Source organism: Pteropus vampyrus, unplaced genomic scaffold (genome assembly GCF_000151845.1).
Source record: "Pteropus vampyrus isolate Shadow unplaced genomic scaffold, Pvam_2.0 Scaffold340, whole genome shotgun sequence".
NCBI lineage: Eukaryota > Metazoa > Chordata > Mammalia > Chiroptera > Pteropodidae > Pteropus > Pteropus vampyrus.
In genome coordinates, this window is record NW_011889121.1 from 1337955 (window position 1) to 1359260 (window position 21306).

Sequence of the window (21306 nt, forward strand, 5' to 3'; positions counted from 1 at the left end):
TTGAAAAAAATGAAAAGCAACATAGAAAATGTCAAACATATTATTAGCAAACAGGTATGCTAATGAACCTTCTACATAATTTTAGTGTGTTTAGAAAAGTATATTGCAAGAATTATTTAAAATCAGATTATAATCACTTTACATATATTAAATGTTTGCTTACATTTTCGATTATTTCTGCAAAACTTGTTTTCTTAAACTATTTGGACAAATGCTAGCAGGATTTGCATTAAAATTAATTTCTCTACAACAGATTGATAACATATTCTACCACATCCCACTTTCTTCCATTGCACTCAAAGTTGAATTTCCTATAATAATTTGCTTAGCATTAAGAAAGAATAATAAAAAGCTTACAAACTCACTTTAATTTAAATTTGTATTCAGGAAGTGCTTGTCTGATATAATTCAGCTGATAAATATGAACCTATGTGTTTATCAAATCCCTAAGAAGATTATCTAAATCAACTCCGTGTAATTACCATTCACCATCTGTTCCACCAGGGCCTGAGCTGATCTGCTGGCATCTTGTAGTTTTCTGTACTTCTCGGCTTTTTCTCGCTCTATGGCCTGCAGCATGATAGCAAAGGTGAGTATTTCAGTATAAGGATTGTGAAGCTACACAGTCATTATAATTTCTACTTGTCCTTTCAAGCCTTAAGATATTTGACTCTGTCAGCTTATCAAGTGAATCTAAAGATTTGTTCTCGTTTCTCAGCATCAGAAGCATCAAAATGGCAATGGAAACACAAGCGATTTTCATGCCAATTTGCTACTATTTTTAATAAGATTTTTACTCTTAACTTTTTTACATAAAAGTTTCTGATGCATTGTAATGAAAGACTGAAAAAAAAAAAAAAGAACCAGCAAAGGCAAATTATAACAATGAAAGGATAAAATGTCAGATAATTAAAATGGAATTTATCTTTTAATTATACACCACTGAAATTACTCATCACAATAGTATATATTCTGTAATAAAAATCAAATAGTAAATCTAGTAGGTATATACGATGGGAAAAAGTACACTAGCATGACTAGTTTAGAAGAAAACACATTTATCTAAATACACAACTGCAGGTTAATTTTTTCTCTCTAAAATGTCAAAGTACACCTATTTCAAGAAAAAACAGATTCCGTTTCAAAAAGTTTTCTAAATTCTTGTGTTCATTTCTCCCAACTAGAGTCAACTTTTGAACAAAATACAATTATTTAAATTAACAAAACCTAGCATTTGATAGTGTTGAGTTTAGCTAATATCTCTACAGAAATAAATTTTCAACCATGATTCACCACTATATTACTATAGTTATTAAAGAGATGTGGTTATAATATATATGTCCTAAAACAGAATATCCACAGAAAAAGCAAGCTACAATGCATTTAACATATAGTGATAGCAATACTTCTGTGAATAAATAATAGTATAATCATAAGATTTCACTTGCGTTTGTGGAAAGAGGTTATTCTACATCAGACCAGTTTTCAAAACTTTATTTAGATCACTAGGCATTTAAACAAATATCTCAAGGTATAACACTGGAGTACGGGTGGGAGAACATACAATAGACACATGGACACTCTACATAGTGTTGTTCAGTAGAACTTTCTGCAAGAATGGAAATATTCTGTATCTGCACTGTCCAATATACTAGCCACTAGCCCTGTGTGGGTATTGAGCACAAGAAACTTGGCACATGTGATGGGGGAATTAATTTTAATTTAATTTTATTTATAAATTTAAATTTAAAAAGCCACATGTGACAAGTGTCAATTATAATTGTACAATGCAGATCTAGTGCACTCCCCTGAAAGCAAATAGTTGAAGATAGATAGCAGATAGATAGTCATAAATACAGAAATCATAATATGGCAACATCAGAAATATTTTCAGAGAAATAAGTAATCATCTAGACTAGACTATTTCCCAAGCACATAAAATGATGTGAATGCTCATAAGATAATCCACACATTTTTAAATATTTCGAAAGATTCTCCAATTTAAAGAATAGCCACAATTGAATATAGGCTTTTTAAAAGTTATTTTTAAGAGTTTTATGAACTCTGGTTATCAGATTCAATGTTAAGAGTGTAAAACGCTAAAAGAGCTGATAGACAATAGTATATATCCAGTCAGGAAAAAATGTAATACATAATATATTATTACATTTTAGCAGAATAAATGAAGAATGAAATAAAACACTATAAAATGATAATCTTGATAATCTTTTTAAAGTACTTATAACAGCTGGAAAATATACATTTTTCATAATACTATCAAGGGCAGCAAATGAAAACTTAGGATCATCTCATCAGTGAGAAAACTCCAAAAGTAATAGACTCATTCTAACATCGTGAATTGTTTACACAAACATGTGGGCAACCATGAAAGATTCTAACTTGATATCTGAACGAACAAGTCCGTGAAAAAGAAGTAGCCACATCTTATTAAAGGTAAGGACCTAGGCAAAATTCCCAAATTCACATTTTCTCAACTTTTATCTTTTAAATTCTCTGTCCTTAGCAGCTTATTGGTACATGTTGTACAATACTTTAAATTTATTCTCCATTAAAAGGTAAATTCTATTTGTAAAGGAGTCTGAGCACTTTAGAAAAAATAAGCATTCTAATTAAACATGCAATATTCACAGCTATCAAGGACTACAGCAGAATTTGGGGTGTCCCAAATTTGAACTACGTCATTAAATAAATAGACAGACAGATAAGAGAAAAAAATATATATATAAAACAATAGGAACAGTAACAAAAACTGTTCTTTGAGTTAGTGTTAGACATCCTTTTCTATCAGAGTGGTTTCTATTTTATCTACATTGAGTTTTTTTTTTAACATGAAATTATATAAAGAGTAGAATCAGAACACCATGTTGTCTTTATAAATGATGAAAAGAAATTATCAATAGCCTTCTAAATGTCATGATCATTATCTCTTTATTCTATGCATTTAATGGAATAATCAATTACTATTAATAACAGACAAAAATATAATTGAATATATCAGGGTAATATTTGAGCTTAAATATCTTGCTTGGTTAACCACATTATCCTGGGTATTCTAATATAAATATTAATAACAACCACCACCAACAACAAAACAATCTATGAAATAGGTACTATTTCTCTCGATTTGTTAGAGGAAGAAAGTTAAGACACAGAGAGCTTTGTGGATATTTGAAAACAGGGGCATAACCATGATAAAAATGGAGTTCCTTATACTGTCTACTAAATTACAGTTTATGTATACTATTTCATATGTATGTCATAATAATACTGTTGGATAGAAGGAATCGGCTTTATGTTATCCTATTTTATACAAGAGAAACTGAGCATCAATAAGATTAAGTCATATAACCAAGGTATATGTTTTAGATGCAATCTTAGAACCCTGATCCTCTATTTATAAAAAGGTCTGCTCTCTTTCAAACATGCTCTGCTGCTTCTAGGGCTATGTCAATGGAAATGAATTAAACAGATTTGAACATATCTGACTAAAACACAGCAATGCCCTGAATAGTTTAAATGCAGTCAGGGATAACATTCAAGATATTTAATCATTAATGTAGCATGGGCACCAAGTCAGAAGGAATTCCTGGACACTTAAAATAGACAATGCTATTTCTATAGGATGACTGGCAATTCTATATACAACTAAATTACTGTTCCCATTGCCAGATGTATATTATATGCAAACCGAGTAGCTGGTGGATAGAGAATACACCCAAGAAAGAAGCAATTGATGGCCTCCACATAGTTGCCAATGTTTAGATGATAGCTGAGTTCTGTTGAGTGACATCACTTTACAGACAGTGAAGAGTCTAGAAAACATTTCATTTCAGACACAGCTATAGAAGGTTGATTTAAAATGAGAAAATATAGGGTAGCAAGGAGACAGTAAAGAAGATAATGAAAAGTTTTGGAGTCACGCTGTTCTCAGTTGGTTTGAATTGTCTCTACTGCTTACCACCTGTTTGACATTTAGAAAGTGAGTCAACCTTTCTGAGCCTCAATACATTCTATGTAAGATAAAAATAAAGCTACCTATCCTCCAGGGATTCTGAAGGGATTAGAGGAAGCTCTTCATATAATGTATTGCCCAAATTGGGCCAATTTTTATAGTAAAATGGGAATCTAGAAATAATCGAGCAGTGACAAATGGAATAACATAAACTAAGAATGTCCCAGACAAACTGGTACATATGGTTATTCTAATAAAAGGTGATCTCAATAGTCTTAAAAACAAGGTTAGGAAAAATTGGCACCAGGTGGATTTGAAAACCTTGCTCACAGAAATGTGTGAGAAGTTTCCAAATAATCATCACATATAAAAAGTGTTATATAATAATCACATATAAAGATGTTGATTAAATAAACATCACTGAAAGTCCCTTTTTTTTTTTCCCCTGGATCTGGCCATACATGCATTTGTTTCAAATGAAATAAATGAACTTCTGTTTTAAAATAAGTTGGGTTAGTAGTTTCTAATGTTTCTACCTTCTCTCATTTTCTTAAAGAAATATCTATAAATCACGAACAAAAAAGTAAAATAAAAATTACACGACTACTAAAAACTAAGTCTGGAGAGAAACATGGTTATGGAAAAAGAGAGAGTATATCCCCTGCTGTAAAGAATCGTGTGCCATCAAGGTGAAAATTTGGTTTTCCATGGATCTATCTTGCAAAGTAAAAACTGTCCCTCACACCTATTCCCTTACTCAGCTGTGTCAAAACTACTGCTATTAATGTCACCATTAGCTACTATGCTACTACGTTCGATGGCTGATTCTCGGGCTTCAACTTAGTTATCAACATATTTTGATTCAGAGAGTACTTGTTACAAATTTTTCTTAATTTGGCTTCCTATACTATAAGCACAAAGTTTTCCTCCCCCCCCCCCTCAAAAACATCTTTTACTCAATCTCCTTTGCTGGTTCCTCAACTCACTAATGTCTATATTTAGCACTTCCTATGACTCAATCTATATTTCCATTTGTTCGGGCCAAAAAATAATCGTTCTTAGCTCTTCTCTTTCTCTTAAATCCCACATTCAATCCATCAGAAAATCCTGTTGACTCTAACCTCAAAACACATCCAGGAAGTGATGTTATTAATGTGATTACTACTATCACACCAGTCAAAAGTTCCCATCACCTCTTGGGGGTCTGGATGTTTCAAAATAACCTACTAAATGGTATTTCTACTTCTGTCTTTGCTCCCTGATGATATCTTCTCAACACATCAGGCAGAGGAAGTTAGCCACAATAGAAGTCAGCTCAACTTTCCAATTAGCTGCTTTGTCTCTCTGAGTAAAATCCCAAGTTCTAAAAAGACCCAACCTGACCTTAACCTCTCTGATTTCTTAAGCTACTAAACACCTCGATTACTCAGCTCCATCCACACTTTTTGTTGTTCTCCAACACTCTGAGCATGCTTCTGCCTCAGGGCTATGTATTTATTTACTCTTCTCTCTGGCTAAAATGCTCCTACCTTCCATAACTATAAAAGAAATTCCTCACCACCTTTAGATCTTCACAGAAATATCACTTTCTCAGCAAGGACTTCTATTGCCACTCTATCTAACACACACACTCTCTCTGTCTCTGTCTCTCTGTCTCTCTCTGTCTCTCTCTCTCCCCCTCTCCACTCTCCCTCCCCTAGCCCTCATTCTTCCCTTATTTGTGTCTTTGGGATTTATCAGTAACATTCTCAATAATGTTCTGAATAACATTAAAATGTTTTATGTATTAATCTTGCTGAATTTTCATCTTCTCCACTGTAATATTAACTGTATAAGGTCTGGTATGCTCGTGTATTTCCTTCTTCGCACTATCGTCAGTGTTTAGAATAGCACCTGGTTCATAGTAGATGCATAATAAGGTGAGGTCTATTGTGATGTAGTGCCTCCCTATACAATATTATATTCTTTCTTGACTCATCCACAGTTAAAATTCTCTATGAAGGTGTAAATGTGTAAGAAATCCTAATACCTATACATATAGTAATCACAGAACCAGCCCATGAGGTTAGACCCTGCAAGCTCAGGAAAGTAACGCTGAATTAAATAAAAGTCATAGAAACTGCAGATTAGTTTAGGAGTTGGGAACATCAACCAGTATTTTTATGATGTCTCGATAACAGTAATAAACAATTACCCAAATAGAAAACAAATAGTACCATGGACAATTCATTAAGTCAAACAAACTTAATAGAATCTTCCTTTGGTTGAGGAAGAGAAAAGAAAAAGTGTAAAAAGCAACATGGTGTTTATAAAGTTTATTATAGAATAATGAGAAACTATCATATTGAAAAACTTACTGGGAGTATAAACTCCCCTGAACAAAACAGAAAGGAACGTTTCTTGACTAGGGTGCTAACCAGAATCCCTTGGACTTGGTAGTAGATGAATGAGCACTCTCACTTGGCATGTAGAGAGTATTATATTTTAAAGTATCTTAAGTCAGTTATTTCTGTCTTTTCAGATTGTGCAAAATCTTTGGCTATACTGACAGTTTGGAATGTTTTGTTATCACTAGAGAATAAGTTTAACAACACTTTATTGGTCTCAGAAATTTGGGGGCTATTGTTTCCTCAGGCATTTTACCAAAATTTCAGCATCTTCAGTCTTTCTTCCTCTTCCATGGGTCTCATTCATATTCTTTCTCTCTCTCTCTCTCTCTCTCTCTCTCTCTCTCTCTCTCTCTCTCCCTCCCTCTCTCCCTCTCTCCCTCTCTCCCTCTCTCCCTCCCTCCATTTACATTTCTTCTATACGTTTCATCTTCAACGTTAGTCCAAATATCTGTAGCTGGATTTCAGTGCTTCCTATACAGAAAGGTCTTTCATGAAGGGCAACAATATTCTTCTTGCCAGGTACAATGCTTCTTATAGCATTAAGTACTGATAACTAAAACTATCTCTTTAAAATCACCCTGTTCAAGAAGATATCTCTTCCCTGGATCTTATTTTTCTCTGATCTTTCTTCTTCAGGAAACTCATCAAGCTTTTCTATACGTGTAACTGTTCCTAATATATCTCTGTTTATTGCATATGTATGTATGGATATACTTGCCCATATACAATATTTTTAATCTTAAAAGTATCTATATTTTATAATATAACATATAGCTTAAAAACTATTTTTCTTAAAATGGAGAATATTAAATATTTTACTCAATAGATATTCAATATATAATCATATGTTTAGAAGCTACTATTTAGATTCTAAAGTATCTTGTACACATAATTTCAAGTAAAAAAATACAGAAGCTAAAAAAAGGCATCAGTGAACCATTCCATAAGGAACGTATTAACTTTAAAATATATTATGGGTTCATGAAATTTCTTAGAGATCATTGGGAAACTGTGAATTCTAAAATGTACAACTTCAAGTGCAAAATAAAAGGCAACTGAGTTATACAATCATATAAAGAAAAAAGAAAGAAAATAACTTTTAAGCAAAGTATACAGAAAAGAGAAGTTTACTAATTCTTTAACAAGTTGATTAAAAACACTCTATGACCTCTCTTCCTCCTCCTTTATCAGCATCCCTTAAAAGCCTCTTCCTTTCATGACATCTTCTCTAATTAATATGAAAGTAACTTCCAGATTCCCCAGAGAACTACCCTGACTTTAGAAGCAATTAATTTTCTATTCACTTAACATTCTATGATTAAGTTTTGCCCTTTGACAGAAAAAGTAATTTATTCACTCAAATGTTTATTCAGAAGTTATTAAACTCTTCATATTGGTAGTAGAACTTCACTTAAAGTGTACCTGCATAACTGGAAAATAATCACTTACTCATATAGTCAAACATTAATTGTGTTAAGTACCATGTACTATATTAGGTACTGAGATACCCAAACTAAACTAAGCCAAACCCCCAAAAAACAAAAACCAAACCAAAACAAATTAAATTCCAGTCCCTAATTTCTAGAAGCCAAGAATCTAATCAGTGTAATAATGGCCAGAAATCAGTTTGGATAAGCAAACAGAAATTAGATCATGATAATCTTCATGAAGGCAACATGGAAGACACTAACCGTCAATGCCTTTTGGCCAAAGGCCACCAGGAACAGGCCTATCGATTAACGGTTAGGTTGATTTACTTGTTGCAACATGAGACATGGCATGTAACAAGGAACTATAGTGGCATTTCTCTAAGAGAATATTAGAAAAAGTTTATAGGTATTGAGCTTGTATAAGGTGATAGGTGTGGTCAAGGAAGTAAGAATTTGCCTGTATCAGTGGCCCTATCCTTTTTAGCAGCAGGGACCGGTGCTCCTATGAGAATCTAATGCCTGATGATCCGAGGCAGAGCTGAGGTGGTGACGCTAGTACTAGGGAGTGGCTGCAAATACAGATGAAGCTTTGCTCGCTCACTAGCCTGCCACTCACCTCCTGCTGTGCAGTCTGGTTATCAGCAGGCCATGGACTGGTACCAGTCCACAGCCCAGGGGTTGGGGACCTTTGGCCAGGATGATGTAGGGAAGTGAGGGTAATTCTATTTTTGGGTATCTTAAAATTTGTCTTTTATCTAGATGGCATGAAGATTGTAGAGAGGATAAAGCTATGATTAATAAAGCATAATCTACCACATTAATGAAGATGGGGGATATTGGGTAGTTCTGGGTTGTTTAGACAATGGTATTTTATTTGTTTGTATTGAGACATGGCTACAAAGTGGTCACATTTCTGTCTTGATCTATCAGGATCATGACATGGCCTTGTCTGACGTTGGCATTCTAAGCTGCTGCTCATATTCAACAGCAAAACATCTCAAACTAGCTGCAAGCACTAGGAGAGCATCCAGCAACTCCAAGGCCTAACTGAAGTGCCAAGTCAGTTCCTGGGTATCAGTGGCTCCTTTTTTGTCTTTCTCAAATGAATATAACAGAGGCGTAATAGGATAATACTTATGTTTTAATAAGTCCACTTTGACAGAAGCGATGTGAAAATTTCTAAAGGAATACATTAGTGGCAGGAAAGACCAGCTAGGGATTTTCATCTTAAACAGAGGTAAGACATGATATTAACTTTAATCAGGGTTGTAGTAATGGGAATACAGAGAATTGGACAGTTTCAAGAGCTGGCAAATGAGAGAAATTAATTGAACTTGTCAAAGAGTGGACTTGTGAATGGTATAGGAAAATCCAGATGACTCAGCTAGCTTTTGGTTTCTGCATTAGGTTGTTGGAAGAGGAAAAGGAAAGAGTAAAGGAGGTCTGGGAAGATATTAAGGTTTATTTTAAGTTTTCAGGCAAACATTCAATTAAAGTTGTCTATTAGGCAATTAGATATATTGGCTTATGCTTTAAGGCAGGGGTCTCCAACCCCCGGGCCATAGACCAGTACTGGTCCATATCCTGTTAGGAACCAGGCCACACAGCGTGAGGTGAGTGGCTGGTGAGCGAGCAAAACTTCATTTGTATCTGCAGCCGCTCCCCAGCGTTAGCATCACTACCTCTGCTCTACCTCAGATCATCAGGCATTAGATTCTTATAGAAACACTAGTCCCTAGTGCCAAAAAGTTTGGGGACCACTGTTTTAAGGGACAGACATGAACCGAAGATATATATTTGGTGGTCATTAGAAAATAGTTGCTATTGGAATGAGGATAATCCAGAGAAGAAAAACAAGAGAAGAACTATAGGGAATATCAATATTAAAGGAAAAATGAGCTGGAACAAATGGCCAAAACTATAAAAATAGATAGATAAATAGATAGATAAATAGATAGATAGATAGATAGATAGATAGATAGATAGATAGATAGATAGATAGACAGACAGACAGACAGACAGACAGACAGACAGACAGACAGATAAGTGGCCAGCTGGTAGGGGTAGCCCATAAACCAAGGGAGGAAAGAATTTCGAGAAGGATAAAGAGGTTAATAGGGTCTAGTCCTGCAGAGGAACAAAATAAGGCACAAAAAATATATGAGAGGTGGTTTTTTCTCAAAGATGGAAATACAGCCTATTTAAAGGCTTATGATAAAGACCCAGAAAATAGAGAACTGGAGATATGGATGTGAGGCTAAATGGAAACAGGTTCCTTAGGATATGGACAATGAAGATATTGAGAACACTGTGAACAGATTAGCCATAACTAGCCAAAGCACAGTCTCTTCCACCAAGGCAGAGAGGAAAAAAAAGAGATTATGGGCACAAATATACATAATCTGTATTATTTTACTTAAAGTAAGAGAGAAAGTCATCTACCATAAATGGCGAGTAAAAGTTTAAGAAACTCATAAAAAACTTGAAATCATTGTTGAGAAAAACTGAGGAGAAAATTTACTAGGGATGCATAGAAAGCTTATAAAGAAGTACTGATGAATCTGTTAGAGTGTGATTCAAAAATAGAGTAACGTTTGGCAATGAAACATCTACAGTATAGTTATACGATTGGATAGCTGAATTGAGGAGATTAGGGAAATGAAAGCTTCTGGAGATAGCAAGACAGCCCACATGGGCTGAGATTATGAAGAATGAAAGCTCAACTTGGATAAGAATGACTGTGAATCTGGTGCCAGAGTCTTCAATGAGAAAATAATATAATAAAATGGTGAATGATAGATGGCCACTTGGCATCAAACACAAGGGAAGAGAGATTTTTACACAGCAAGCGGTACTTTTGGAATTGGCCCTGGGAAATGAGGACACAAGAAATTCTAAATGAGTGGGTGGGTGAAAGAGTCATTAGTCATAGTAGAATTGTTAAGGGTAGAAGTCATTTCCATGTATAAATAGAATGAATATATAGGATAGAGAGTTTGCCTTGGAAGAAGTAGTTTGGAGTGCAGAGTGAGAGAGCTTGGGAAAGCACAAAAGGGAAATGAGGCAGAGAAAAGAGCACAGACATAAAGATACAAGAAATGACACATGAATAGAGGTACCTATATTCTGGGTGGTAAACATAGATAACAGATAAGAGAAATGTTGAATTAATTGGCTTGCAGATTTCCAACAGAATTTGGTTAAAAGTTGATTTGGTATGGATATAAGCAAGCAGAGGTCCCAGAAGGAGCCCAAAGCCTTTGACCTTAATAGCTGGTAGGAAGGTTTTCAAAAGCACATTGTACTAAATTCCCAGATTCTCAGACACCTTACCATATCACCTTGTGGATAAATAGGTTGTTTTGTCATTTTAATTACTAACTTGCATTACCACATGCTTACTTAGTTCAAGAAGCTGAGTAACTAGACTTGATATTCAGCTAAAAATTCTGAACTGTGGTGACATTAACAGAATGAGTGAAGGAGCATCCAGGAGTCTCATAAAATTCCACATGTGTCTTGTTTGATTCTCAAAACTTTATGTATATACGAATCACCTAGGAATCTTGTTTAAAGGCAAGTTCTGATTCATTAGGTCTGGAACCCTGCAGTTCTAATAACTTTACAGATGATGCCAATATTAGTTGTCCAAGGACCAAGCTTTGACTAGGAATATCCCCTAGAACTCAACTTTTAAGTCAGTGCATTATGGTAATTGTATGTATAAAACACATGGTTAAAAGAAGAGAAAACATTATGTTAGGTCTGAAAGTATATAAAATTGAACTGATAATGTCCTAAGATTTTCTAATTGGCTGAAAGCACTTAAAAACAATAAATGGTGAAGAAATAAAGTGAACAAAAAGGTAACATTCAGCCATTTTTAATGGATGCCTAAAAATGAATTAATATCACTCAAATTCATAAGACGGGTCCTCCATGTGTTCAAAATAACCTACATAAACTGACAGTGAAGACATAAAAAAATTAGTGTACACCTAAACTGCATTTCCATCATCATTATTATGTATTCCTCTCAAGGATTTGTAATACATATAGATTATATTTAGCTTGAAGAGATGTCTAGATAAATCATTTCATGTCCTATTTTAGTAGGCAATTAAGAATGATGTTATTTCAGAAAATGAGAGTAGAAGTTGATAAAGGTGACTCACAAGGCATTAGAAAACCACTCATACAATATTGTACACTTTTTTAGCACTTTCAGTCTGTCATTGCTGACACTATTGATTAAATGCAAATTGTTTCTAGGTAACCATATGATAGCAGGAAAATTTTAAATTTATATTACTTAAATGCTGGAATTCAATTTTCCTGCTTGATCAAAGCTGTTTTAAGATACAGAAACAGGATGATAAACAGATGAGACTCAGACAGATTAAAATTTTTTTAATTAGCTAGTAAAATGTCTACCCAAAGTGATTCATACATTCAATGGTCAGATATATAACATGAACCTTGAAAAGTATTTAGAGGACATTTTCTCTAAGCAATTTTCTACTCATAGATTTCTCTCAAAAATCATAACAAAAATATATCCTCAAATAAGTATACTTAGAAATAAAACATTTTGTTAATTTTCTACTATATATCATATTCTTCAACTTAATTTTAAAACTAAAATATTAATAATATAATCATAGTTCCCTTTTCTTGACACTTTATCATAGTCTATTTTATGCTGACAACAGATAATATAACTTTAAAATAAATTTCCAATTTATCAAGTTAACTCTGAGAAATGTTGATGAAATTATCTCTCATTCTAAAACAGACTAAAAAATACATTATTTTCTCCAAGATCTTTTGTTCTCCAAAAGATGCAACCCCACAGCAAGTATTTACTTGCCTATGAGGTAGTGTTGTATTATTTGTAAAAATATAATAGATTTTGTAATTCACGAAATAGAATGCTCAAAAGATTAGGCATAGTTAATCCACACATGTTACCTTCCTATACTAAAATTATTTGACATTCAGAATATCTGTTTCTTTAGCCTGACCACTGCACAGTATTTACTCTGCCTGTTAGAAATTCTCTTACAAACTACAGGCATACCTCAGAGGTATTGTAGATTCAGTTCCAGACCACCGCAATAAAGTGAGCTACAATTAAACTGAGTCATAATCTTTTGCTGGTGGAAGAGGATCTTGCCTTCGATTTGTAAAAAAACACAACATCTGTGATGCCCAATAAAGTGAAGCTCAATAAAACGAGATATGCCTATATTGCCGATTACATACCAACAATGGATGTTTTATAATTGTCGAAGTTGAAAAATCAAAGAACTGATAACGTCCCTGAAGATGAAGCAATTCTTATTTAATTAATAAAAATCCCTATTATGATGGAAAAAATTATAACATCTCGGGAATAAAAACAGCAAACCATCTCTTATCGTAAGTAAATATAGAAAAATCTTGGGGCCTTCTTTTGTTATCATAATGTAATATGTAAATGTATAGAGAAAGCAAATGTGTTATAATTTATGACAAATATTACTAACTATAAAGGCTATCTTTATGATGATAGTGAAACCATGGACAAGAGTTCCAAGTATAGCATTTCTAAGGGTTTATTCTATTCTATTCTGCAGCTTTCTAAGCCCCAGCATTTAGGTGACAGAACAATATATGAAGGAAAATCAATATAAGTTCATGCCATAAAAATGTTAATTTAAAGCTAAACAATATAAAAGCTAAAGAAGGTTTATGAAAACCATTCCTGGTCAGTTACAGCGGAACCAGGAATGATTCTACTAGGCTAAACTTTGATTCTGCTTCAAATCTAAAATATATTTTAAAATATATTTAAAAGCATGATATCACATTGCTTTAATCTTTTCAACTCTAATAGAACCAGAGAGCACAAAGAATAGAGTTTACAAGCAGCGAAACTTAAGAAAATACATAAAAATTAATGCATAACCTACATTGACTTTTTCTTTAAGGTCTGAGAAGTTGCCTTCCTTCCGATAAACTGCAAATTCAGGACTCTGTAATAGAGCTTCTGAACGAGTAATCCAACTGTGAAGTTCAGTTATGTCGACATCCAGCCTAAGACAGGAAAGAATAAAAGTCATTATTTCTTGATTATCTTTCTTCTATATGAAAAAAAAAAGGTAATCTATCCACATTTATCATTCTCCACCTAATCTGAGACTCCAGACTGCTGTTCCTCTTATTATTAATAGCACTTATCATTTCTCAAGTCAGAACTCAAACTTTGGAGTCAGCTTTGATCTAGAATCTTATGATCATGGAGGTTATTTTATTCATCTCAATGTAGTAATCACTTCTACTGAATTCCCTTGTAGGCTATTACTCAGCCTACGCTTGAAGGTTTGCCCTAGTAGAAAAAATTAAGCCTCCTTCTTTTTGGGAAGTATTTACAGCAAACAAAACATTCCTTTGGGGTGGCCCCCTTTGAATCACACCTTGATATCCGCACCCTTGTATAGTATCCATCCATACTGACTCTAGATGCGGCCATGTTCTTTGCTATGGCAAATGGGATATTAGTAAGTGTGTTGCAAGCAGGACCTTCCTACGTGCTTGCACCTTGGATCTTGTCCTCTTGGAGCACACACTCTGCGAACGCGACTGATAAATAATTCCAATGACCCTTTAAGGAAGCTCAGTCTTACCAGGTGAAGAGACAACGGGGAAGAGCAAGAGGCACGGGGCATGTGAATAAAGGCTTCTTTGAGTTTCTGACCCATCTCAAACGCTAGCTGAATACAACCGCATGTGGGCTCCAGCTGACTCCACTTAGAGCCACAGAACTGCCCAAAGAGCCCCCGCACGTTGCAGAATTGTGGGAAATGATAAATAACTGTTATTTTAAGCCACCAAATTTGGGGGTGGGTTGTTATGCTGCAATAGATATCCGATCATCTACCTTGTCATTCTCAAACTTATTTTATTGCAGAGATCTACAAGCTAATGGGAATAAACTGTTCACTCTAATTGGGTGATTCAGGTCTAGTTAAAGCAGAGGTTTTAGGGGAGTCATGGAAGGGTTGCAAGGGTAGACAATGTCGATGAATCATTTGAAATTCTGGGCATAATTCTGAATATGTATGCATTTTTCTTGAGAAAGAACGTTACATTTTCTCGGTATCTGTAAATAAATCTATGAAAAGGGAATTCAGTGATCATCAAATCCAAAAATTGTGAAAACAAATAGACAAACCAATGAAAGTCTCCAGAAAAATAACTTACCCAATTTTAATAAGAAATTTGTGGAGCAGAACAAAAATACTAATACAACATTTAAGACACCACGTAATGTACTTTAATTACCATACTATATCTTCCTTTTCAACAGAACCCTCAAATAGTTTAAATTAGCTCTTTAAATCAATTAGAAAATACGTGATATTGAGCCTACCCTACTCTTAGTTACTTCAATGAATAATCTATAGTTTTTTCAGTATTTTACTTTCCTTAAAATTTGGCTGCTAAATGGTTCATAGTAGTATTTAGTATAATCGGGGAAGAACAATTACCCTCTTGGCTTCTAGTACTTTCATTGATGCAGCCTAAGAACTAAATCAATGTTTTGACTTCTTTATATTGGACTTTCAACTCACACTGAAGATAAATCGAGTTAAAACTTCTAGGAATTTTTCACATAAATTATCTTTAAGCCAGTTGTCCCTTATCACAAACTTATGAACTGATTTCCTGAACTCATATTTCAGGGCTTTAAATCATATAAACTTGTTAAAATTTTCTCAATGTTTGTTGCTGGCTGTTGGTTTAAAATTGATACAGAGCTTCACAGGACACAAAACACTTCCAAAAAGCTATTCTCTTTTTGCATTCTTACAAAAGCATGTGGCAAAGTATTATTAATCTCTCTGCTCATATAAGGAGATGGAGGCACAGAGAAATTAATTGATCTCAGACTAGAACCATGGGAAGGAACTTAACTCATCTTGTTCACCGTTATAGCCTTCACCTTGAAGAGGGCCTGGTTCATAGTAATACAATTTACTGAGTAAAGGCTACCTAACTAGAAATTGAAGGAACAGAGATCTGATTTCAGAGACTTTGATCCCAAGTCCTATGTCATTGCATGCCAATACTTTCATTTACGTATGGACTGTAAATATGGATTTTTATTTTGTCAAATTAGTGTTTTATCATCCAAACACTAATTTGAACTACTCTTGATCCTGTATTTTGCTTTCCTAGGTTTAATTATTGGTTTTCCTATTTCTTCATTCATAATGTTGATTTTAAAATACAGGAATACCTCAGAGATATTGTGGGTTCAGTTCCAGACCACTGCAAGAAAGCAAATATTGCAATAAAAGAGTCATAATCTTTTTACTGGTGGAGGGTCTGCCTTTATTTTTTTTTTAAAAACACAACATCTGTGAAGTACAATAAAGTTAAGTGCAATAAAACGAGGTATGCCTGTAGAGTCCTGTTGCTTACTTCTAAAAATGTCTCTTTCCATTTTTCTCATTTATGTTAACTAATTAGATCAAGCCTTTGTCTAGTCATTTAACCACCTACCAAATCCAGTGCATCTTTCCTATCAAAATTTCTTAATAAAAGCATTTTTGTTTTTCTTTTTGTATAATATAAAAATCCTTGTGTCTCTCTGCCTGTGGGCATTCAGGTGCCACTGCATAGGGCGAGCCAAGAGTGCTGAGATGTTTATACCTTAGGAATGACCCTTAACTAGTGGGAACTGGGAGTTGGTGGATAAATACCCCAGCTCCCTGGCTCTTCATGGTGCAGGAATCCAGAAGGATATTGTACACAGTGAGTCAGAGGGTTCCCAGAAGAATTTAGCCCCAGTTGCTTCCAACAATAACCTGCTGATGTATCACTCTGTATCGGTTGCCTCCTTTTCCTAACCTCACTTCCCCACTTTGCTTCCCAGATAAACTACTTGCACCTAAATCTTTGCCTCTAGATTCACTCTTGAGTGAACTCAAACTAAAGTAATGATCAACGGCCTCGAAAAAACCTAGCATCCTGCCACATTTAGTCTTTTTCAACTTGATTTCTGACTCTCCATAGAAATCATTTTAAACTTTTTTCAAAATTCTCAAAGCTATGACCCATCCTCTTTCTCCAGATAGCAACAGATGACATTGTTTTCTACTTTACAAAGTGCAATGATCAGACTAGAATTTCTTCCACTTTTTATGTCCAAATATTCAATCTTACCTGCATGTTCCCTTCCCATTTCTTTCTCTTACATTTGAACAAGTTTCCCTTCTTTAACTGAAAGTCAATCCCTCTACCTGCAATTTATACTTTATTCTCTCACTTATTCTTAGACATCTATCAACTTTTTGTTATCTACCTACTATAAATTCAAACCCTGCCTCTCAATTTAATTATACATATGTTAATTTAAACAAATTGACTGTTCTTTTTAAAAATCAATCCTCTCTTGACCCCCTTATTCCCTTCCAGCCATTTTCTCACCTTCTACAAAGGCAAATATTTTGTAAGATTTTCAAGTTTATGGATGACTTATCTTATACTATATATAAGAATAAACTCAAAATGGATTAAAGATTTAAATATAAGACCCCAAACCATAAAACTCCTAGAAGAAAACATAGGCAGTAAACTCTCTGACATTGCTCTTAGTAGTATTTTTTCTGATATATCTCCTCGGGCAAGGGACAAAAAAAATAAACAAACGAGACAACATCAAACTAAAGAGTTTTGGCACAGCGAAGGAAATCATCAATAAAACAAAAAGATAGCCTACTGAATGGGAGAAGGCAATTGTCAATGACATATCCGATAAGAGATTATTATCCAAAGCACATTAGAAACTCATATAAATTAACACCAAAAAAGCAAGCAATCCAATGAAAAAATTGGGCAGAGGATCTGAATAGACATTTCTCCAAAGAGGGCATACGAATGGCCAATAGACATATCAAAAGATGCTCGAGGTCACTAATTATCAGGGAAATGCAACTCGGACCTGTCAGAATGGCTATCATCAATAAATCAACAAACAAGTGTTGGTAAGGAAGTGGAGAAAAGGGAACATTCGTGCACTGTTGGTGAGATTGCAAATTGGTACAGCCACTTATCAATAACAGTATGGAGGTTCCTCCAAAAATTAAAAATAGAACTATCTTATGACCCAGCAATTCCACTTCTGGGTATTTTTCTGAAGACATTCAAACACTAATTTGAAAAGCTTTATGCACCCCTGTGTTCATTGCAGCATTATTTACAATAGCCAAGATATGGAAGCAACCTAAGTATCCACTACTAGACATATGGATACAGAAGATATGATACATAAATACAATGAAATATTACTCACCCATAAAAAAGAATTAAATCTTACCATTTGGGGAACATGGGTAAATCTAGAAGATATTATGCTGATATAAGTCAGACAAAGACAAATACCATATAATTTTACTTACATGCGGAATCTAAAGAACAAAATACCAAACAAAACACGAAAAAAGATTTGTCCAGTTTACTGTCAGTTCCCCACCTCTTATATACTCTTTAATCAACTCAATATTGTTTCTCAACAAAAACATTGTTTCATAAAGGAACCATGTCACTAAATCTAATGAAGAGTTATACTCTCTTGCTATCTAGCAATACACTATTGATTGGCCATACTCTCCTTTTCTTGAAATTTTTTTGCCTCCATTATATCACTCTATTCTATTTTTTTCTTCTATTTCTGTAATCACTGGTAATTTTTTCTTATCAGGTTCATCCTCCTCCACCTTCATTAGATACTGGAACTTCATTAGATAGTGGAGTTCATCAAGGCCAAGTTCATTATCAATCATCTTCTATCCACCATTATTAGTCTCTCTCCCTAGCAATCTTATCCATGCTCATGATCATGACCCCCATTTGCAATCTGTATGTCAATGACTGATATACATATCTCTAATTCAAGCATTTCTTCTACATAATCGTCTGTCTACTAGTTATCTCCAACCTGCATACTGTAAAATCTCTTTCAACATAATTTGTCAAGACCTAATGTTTGATCTTCTCTCCCAAACTAGTAACCTCCCAGCATTCCTCAGATCTGTGAACAGCATCACCATTTATTATCTTTGATACCCTCCTTCTCTCTTCCATATTTAATTGATTGCAAAGTGTAATCCTTCATATATTTGATTTCTTCTGAATCTATCTGCTTCTCCAACTTCACAGTTGGCATCCTCATTCATTTTGCCATTAAATATGACTAAAACTACTGCAATAGTGTCTCAAATGGCTCTGAGCAATCTTTCTGGAACCCTCCCATCTATTCTATGGACTATCTGATTATGTTACCCTCATTCATAAAACCACTCAGAGACTCTATTCTTCTTAGGATAAAGACCAAAATTTCAATATGGTCCTCTACAATCTGACTCTACTTTGTGCCTTAGTCAAGCACTTCTTCTAGAAACAAATCTCACTTCGAGTTTCTTAGGAAGCCCAGAGCCATACTAAAGTCTTGTCTCTCCTCTAATGAAGTGATATCCTTCATTGCCTCTTATCCACCTATCCATCAGAAGATTTCTATTTTGAAAACTTGGCTTCTAGGTATAATCAACTTTGGCTGCTTTAGTCAAATTTGTCCCTTTTTCTTTAAACCAGTCTGGCTGGCATCACAGCTGGGAGAGAATTGCTAAGGCCTATGTTGGGAAAGTTTTTTACGAGGCCTGGAATTTACATTGGTCTTATTTGCATATGTGTTATAATTATCTTTAACCATCATCTCTAATCCACTGGGGAAAAAGAAACAAAGGTTATTTATACAGCTCGAAAATAATTTTCATTCAAAGAATTATATAATACTTTGACATCTATCTTTCTGAAAAATGTTTCCTTTAAAAACAGTTACATATCTCCCTTCATTTCTGCCACAAAATGTATATCAAGTGCTTACTATATGACAGACATAGTATTAAACTCAATAGATAACAGAGATGAAAATGCACCTGTCCACATTATTAAAGAATGCGGTTTAGTGAACCAACCATTTGACAAAATAAAGTGCTTGAGACATAGAACTGGGCTCAGCTCACAATGTGACTTTTTCTTTTTCTTTTTTTCTTGGCTAATCAAAAAAACGCCTCTTCAATGAACTAGGATTAAATCAGCTTCTAGACGAGAGGCTCTGCCAAGTAAATTGGTTATCTCCACACAATGAAGGCTTCGTGGACTCAACTCCATGGTAACCGTCTGCTTGCTGCTCAGTCTGTGAAGAGTTTAAGAGAGGCCTGGGTACCGCTTGGCATGTAGTTCCAATTATTAAGATAAATTCAGGCAACAGGATGGGAAATTCCACAAAGAGGTCTTTCCTCATTCAATTATTTTGTTTGTCTGATTTTATAAATTTGAAGATTCCACAAGGTGCTTAAACTTCTCTTTTACATAAAAACCCTTTGGGGAGTGCTTATACTCCTTTTTTTATTATTTACAATTTTTAAAAAGGGATTTTAAAATATTCTAGGGCACTTGTGAATGGAGTGCTTTACCTAGGGGGAAAAAATATCTGTTCATAGGCACATGCGTTAATATGTTACACTTTCTTTCTGAAATGGAATAAAGCAAAATATAAATAAGTTGGTACTATTCTCAGCTGTTAGACTTTTTTTTTCTTCTTTCACCATTGTGACATTTGGATTCCTTTGGAAATAGATAGAGCCTAAACCCAATTCTTACATGATTTAAGTTCTCAGCTATTCCTAACCTAATCTTATTTTGACATTTTTTTCCCCTGTAGTTTCCATTAGGGTTTTTTGCTTCAAGCATATCTATGATTTCTTTACTAGAAGTTTTTTCTATCCAAATGTAATATGCAGTCAGCCTACACTCCAATATGTAACATTCAACACCATCTCTTAGAGTTCTGGGAGTTAACAGTCAGCTGCTAACATTGTTTTCCCTTCAATATTCTGCCAGTAAGCATCCCCATTTCTTTATGCCAGCAACGAGGATGGAAAGGTGAAGGGGAATAGAGGCAGAACTTCAAAAGGCTTCCCATGCACAGAGTGCCAATGGCCCACATTCAAGGCTTAGTCTCAGTTGCTGTTCCACTGTTGTTAGCAAAATGAACAAGGTCTCCTTGGCTCCTACTCAAACCCCGGTTTTCAAGTAACAATTGCACATTTATTTTATTGCTTATCATTTTGGCAGTGATTACCTCATGGCTTTCTGTGCTTTCCTCTCTTGTTTTCAGATTTTCACTGCTATAGAATATTTTTCAGATATCTTTGCTGAGGTGTATAGCAAATTAACAGACTCTTCTGATTTAAATCCATACATGTTCATGAAGTGGGTATCATCTATTCTCCCCAGCATTTTGCCAATGGTATTTTCTATCATGCTTTGTCTTATCTGAGGCTGGGTATTTAATCACCAACTGAAGATATCATATAGGTGTAACAAAGTTACCTTCTCAAAAACACTCAAGAAAAATGCTGAAGAATCATTTTCATATTTTGTCAAATCTTAAAATCTATGC

General features: G+C 34.4%; 1 protein-coding gene across 2 annotated transcripts in view; it reads right to left on the reverse strand.

Annotated features, from left to right (window-relative positions):
- Positions 1-21306, reverse strand: part of DMD (dystrophin) — a 2089898-nt gene that overhangs the window by 1310022 nt on the left and 758570 nt on the right. For both annotated transcript variants that reach the window (XM_011378471.2, XM_011378473.2), the window contains exons 18-19: positions 13748-13871; positions 483-570 (exon numbers count right to left, since the gene is read on the reverse strand). In XM_011378471.2, the coding sequence (XP_011376773.1) occupies positions 483-570; positions 13748-13871 (212 nt within the window). The remainder of the gene's footprint in view (positions 1-482; positions 571-13747; positions 13872-21306) is intronic.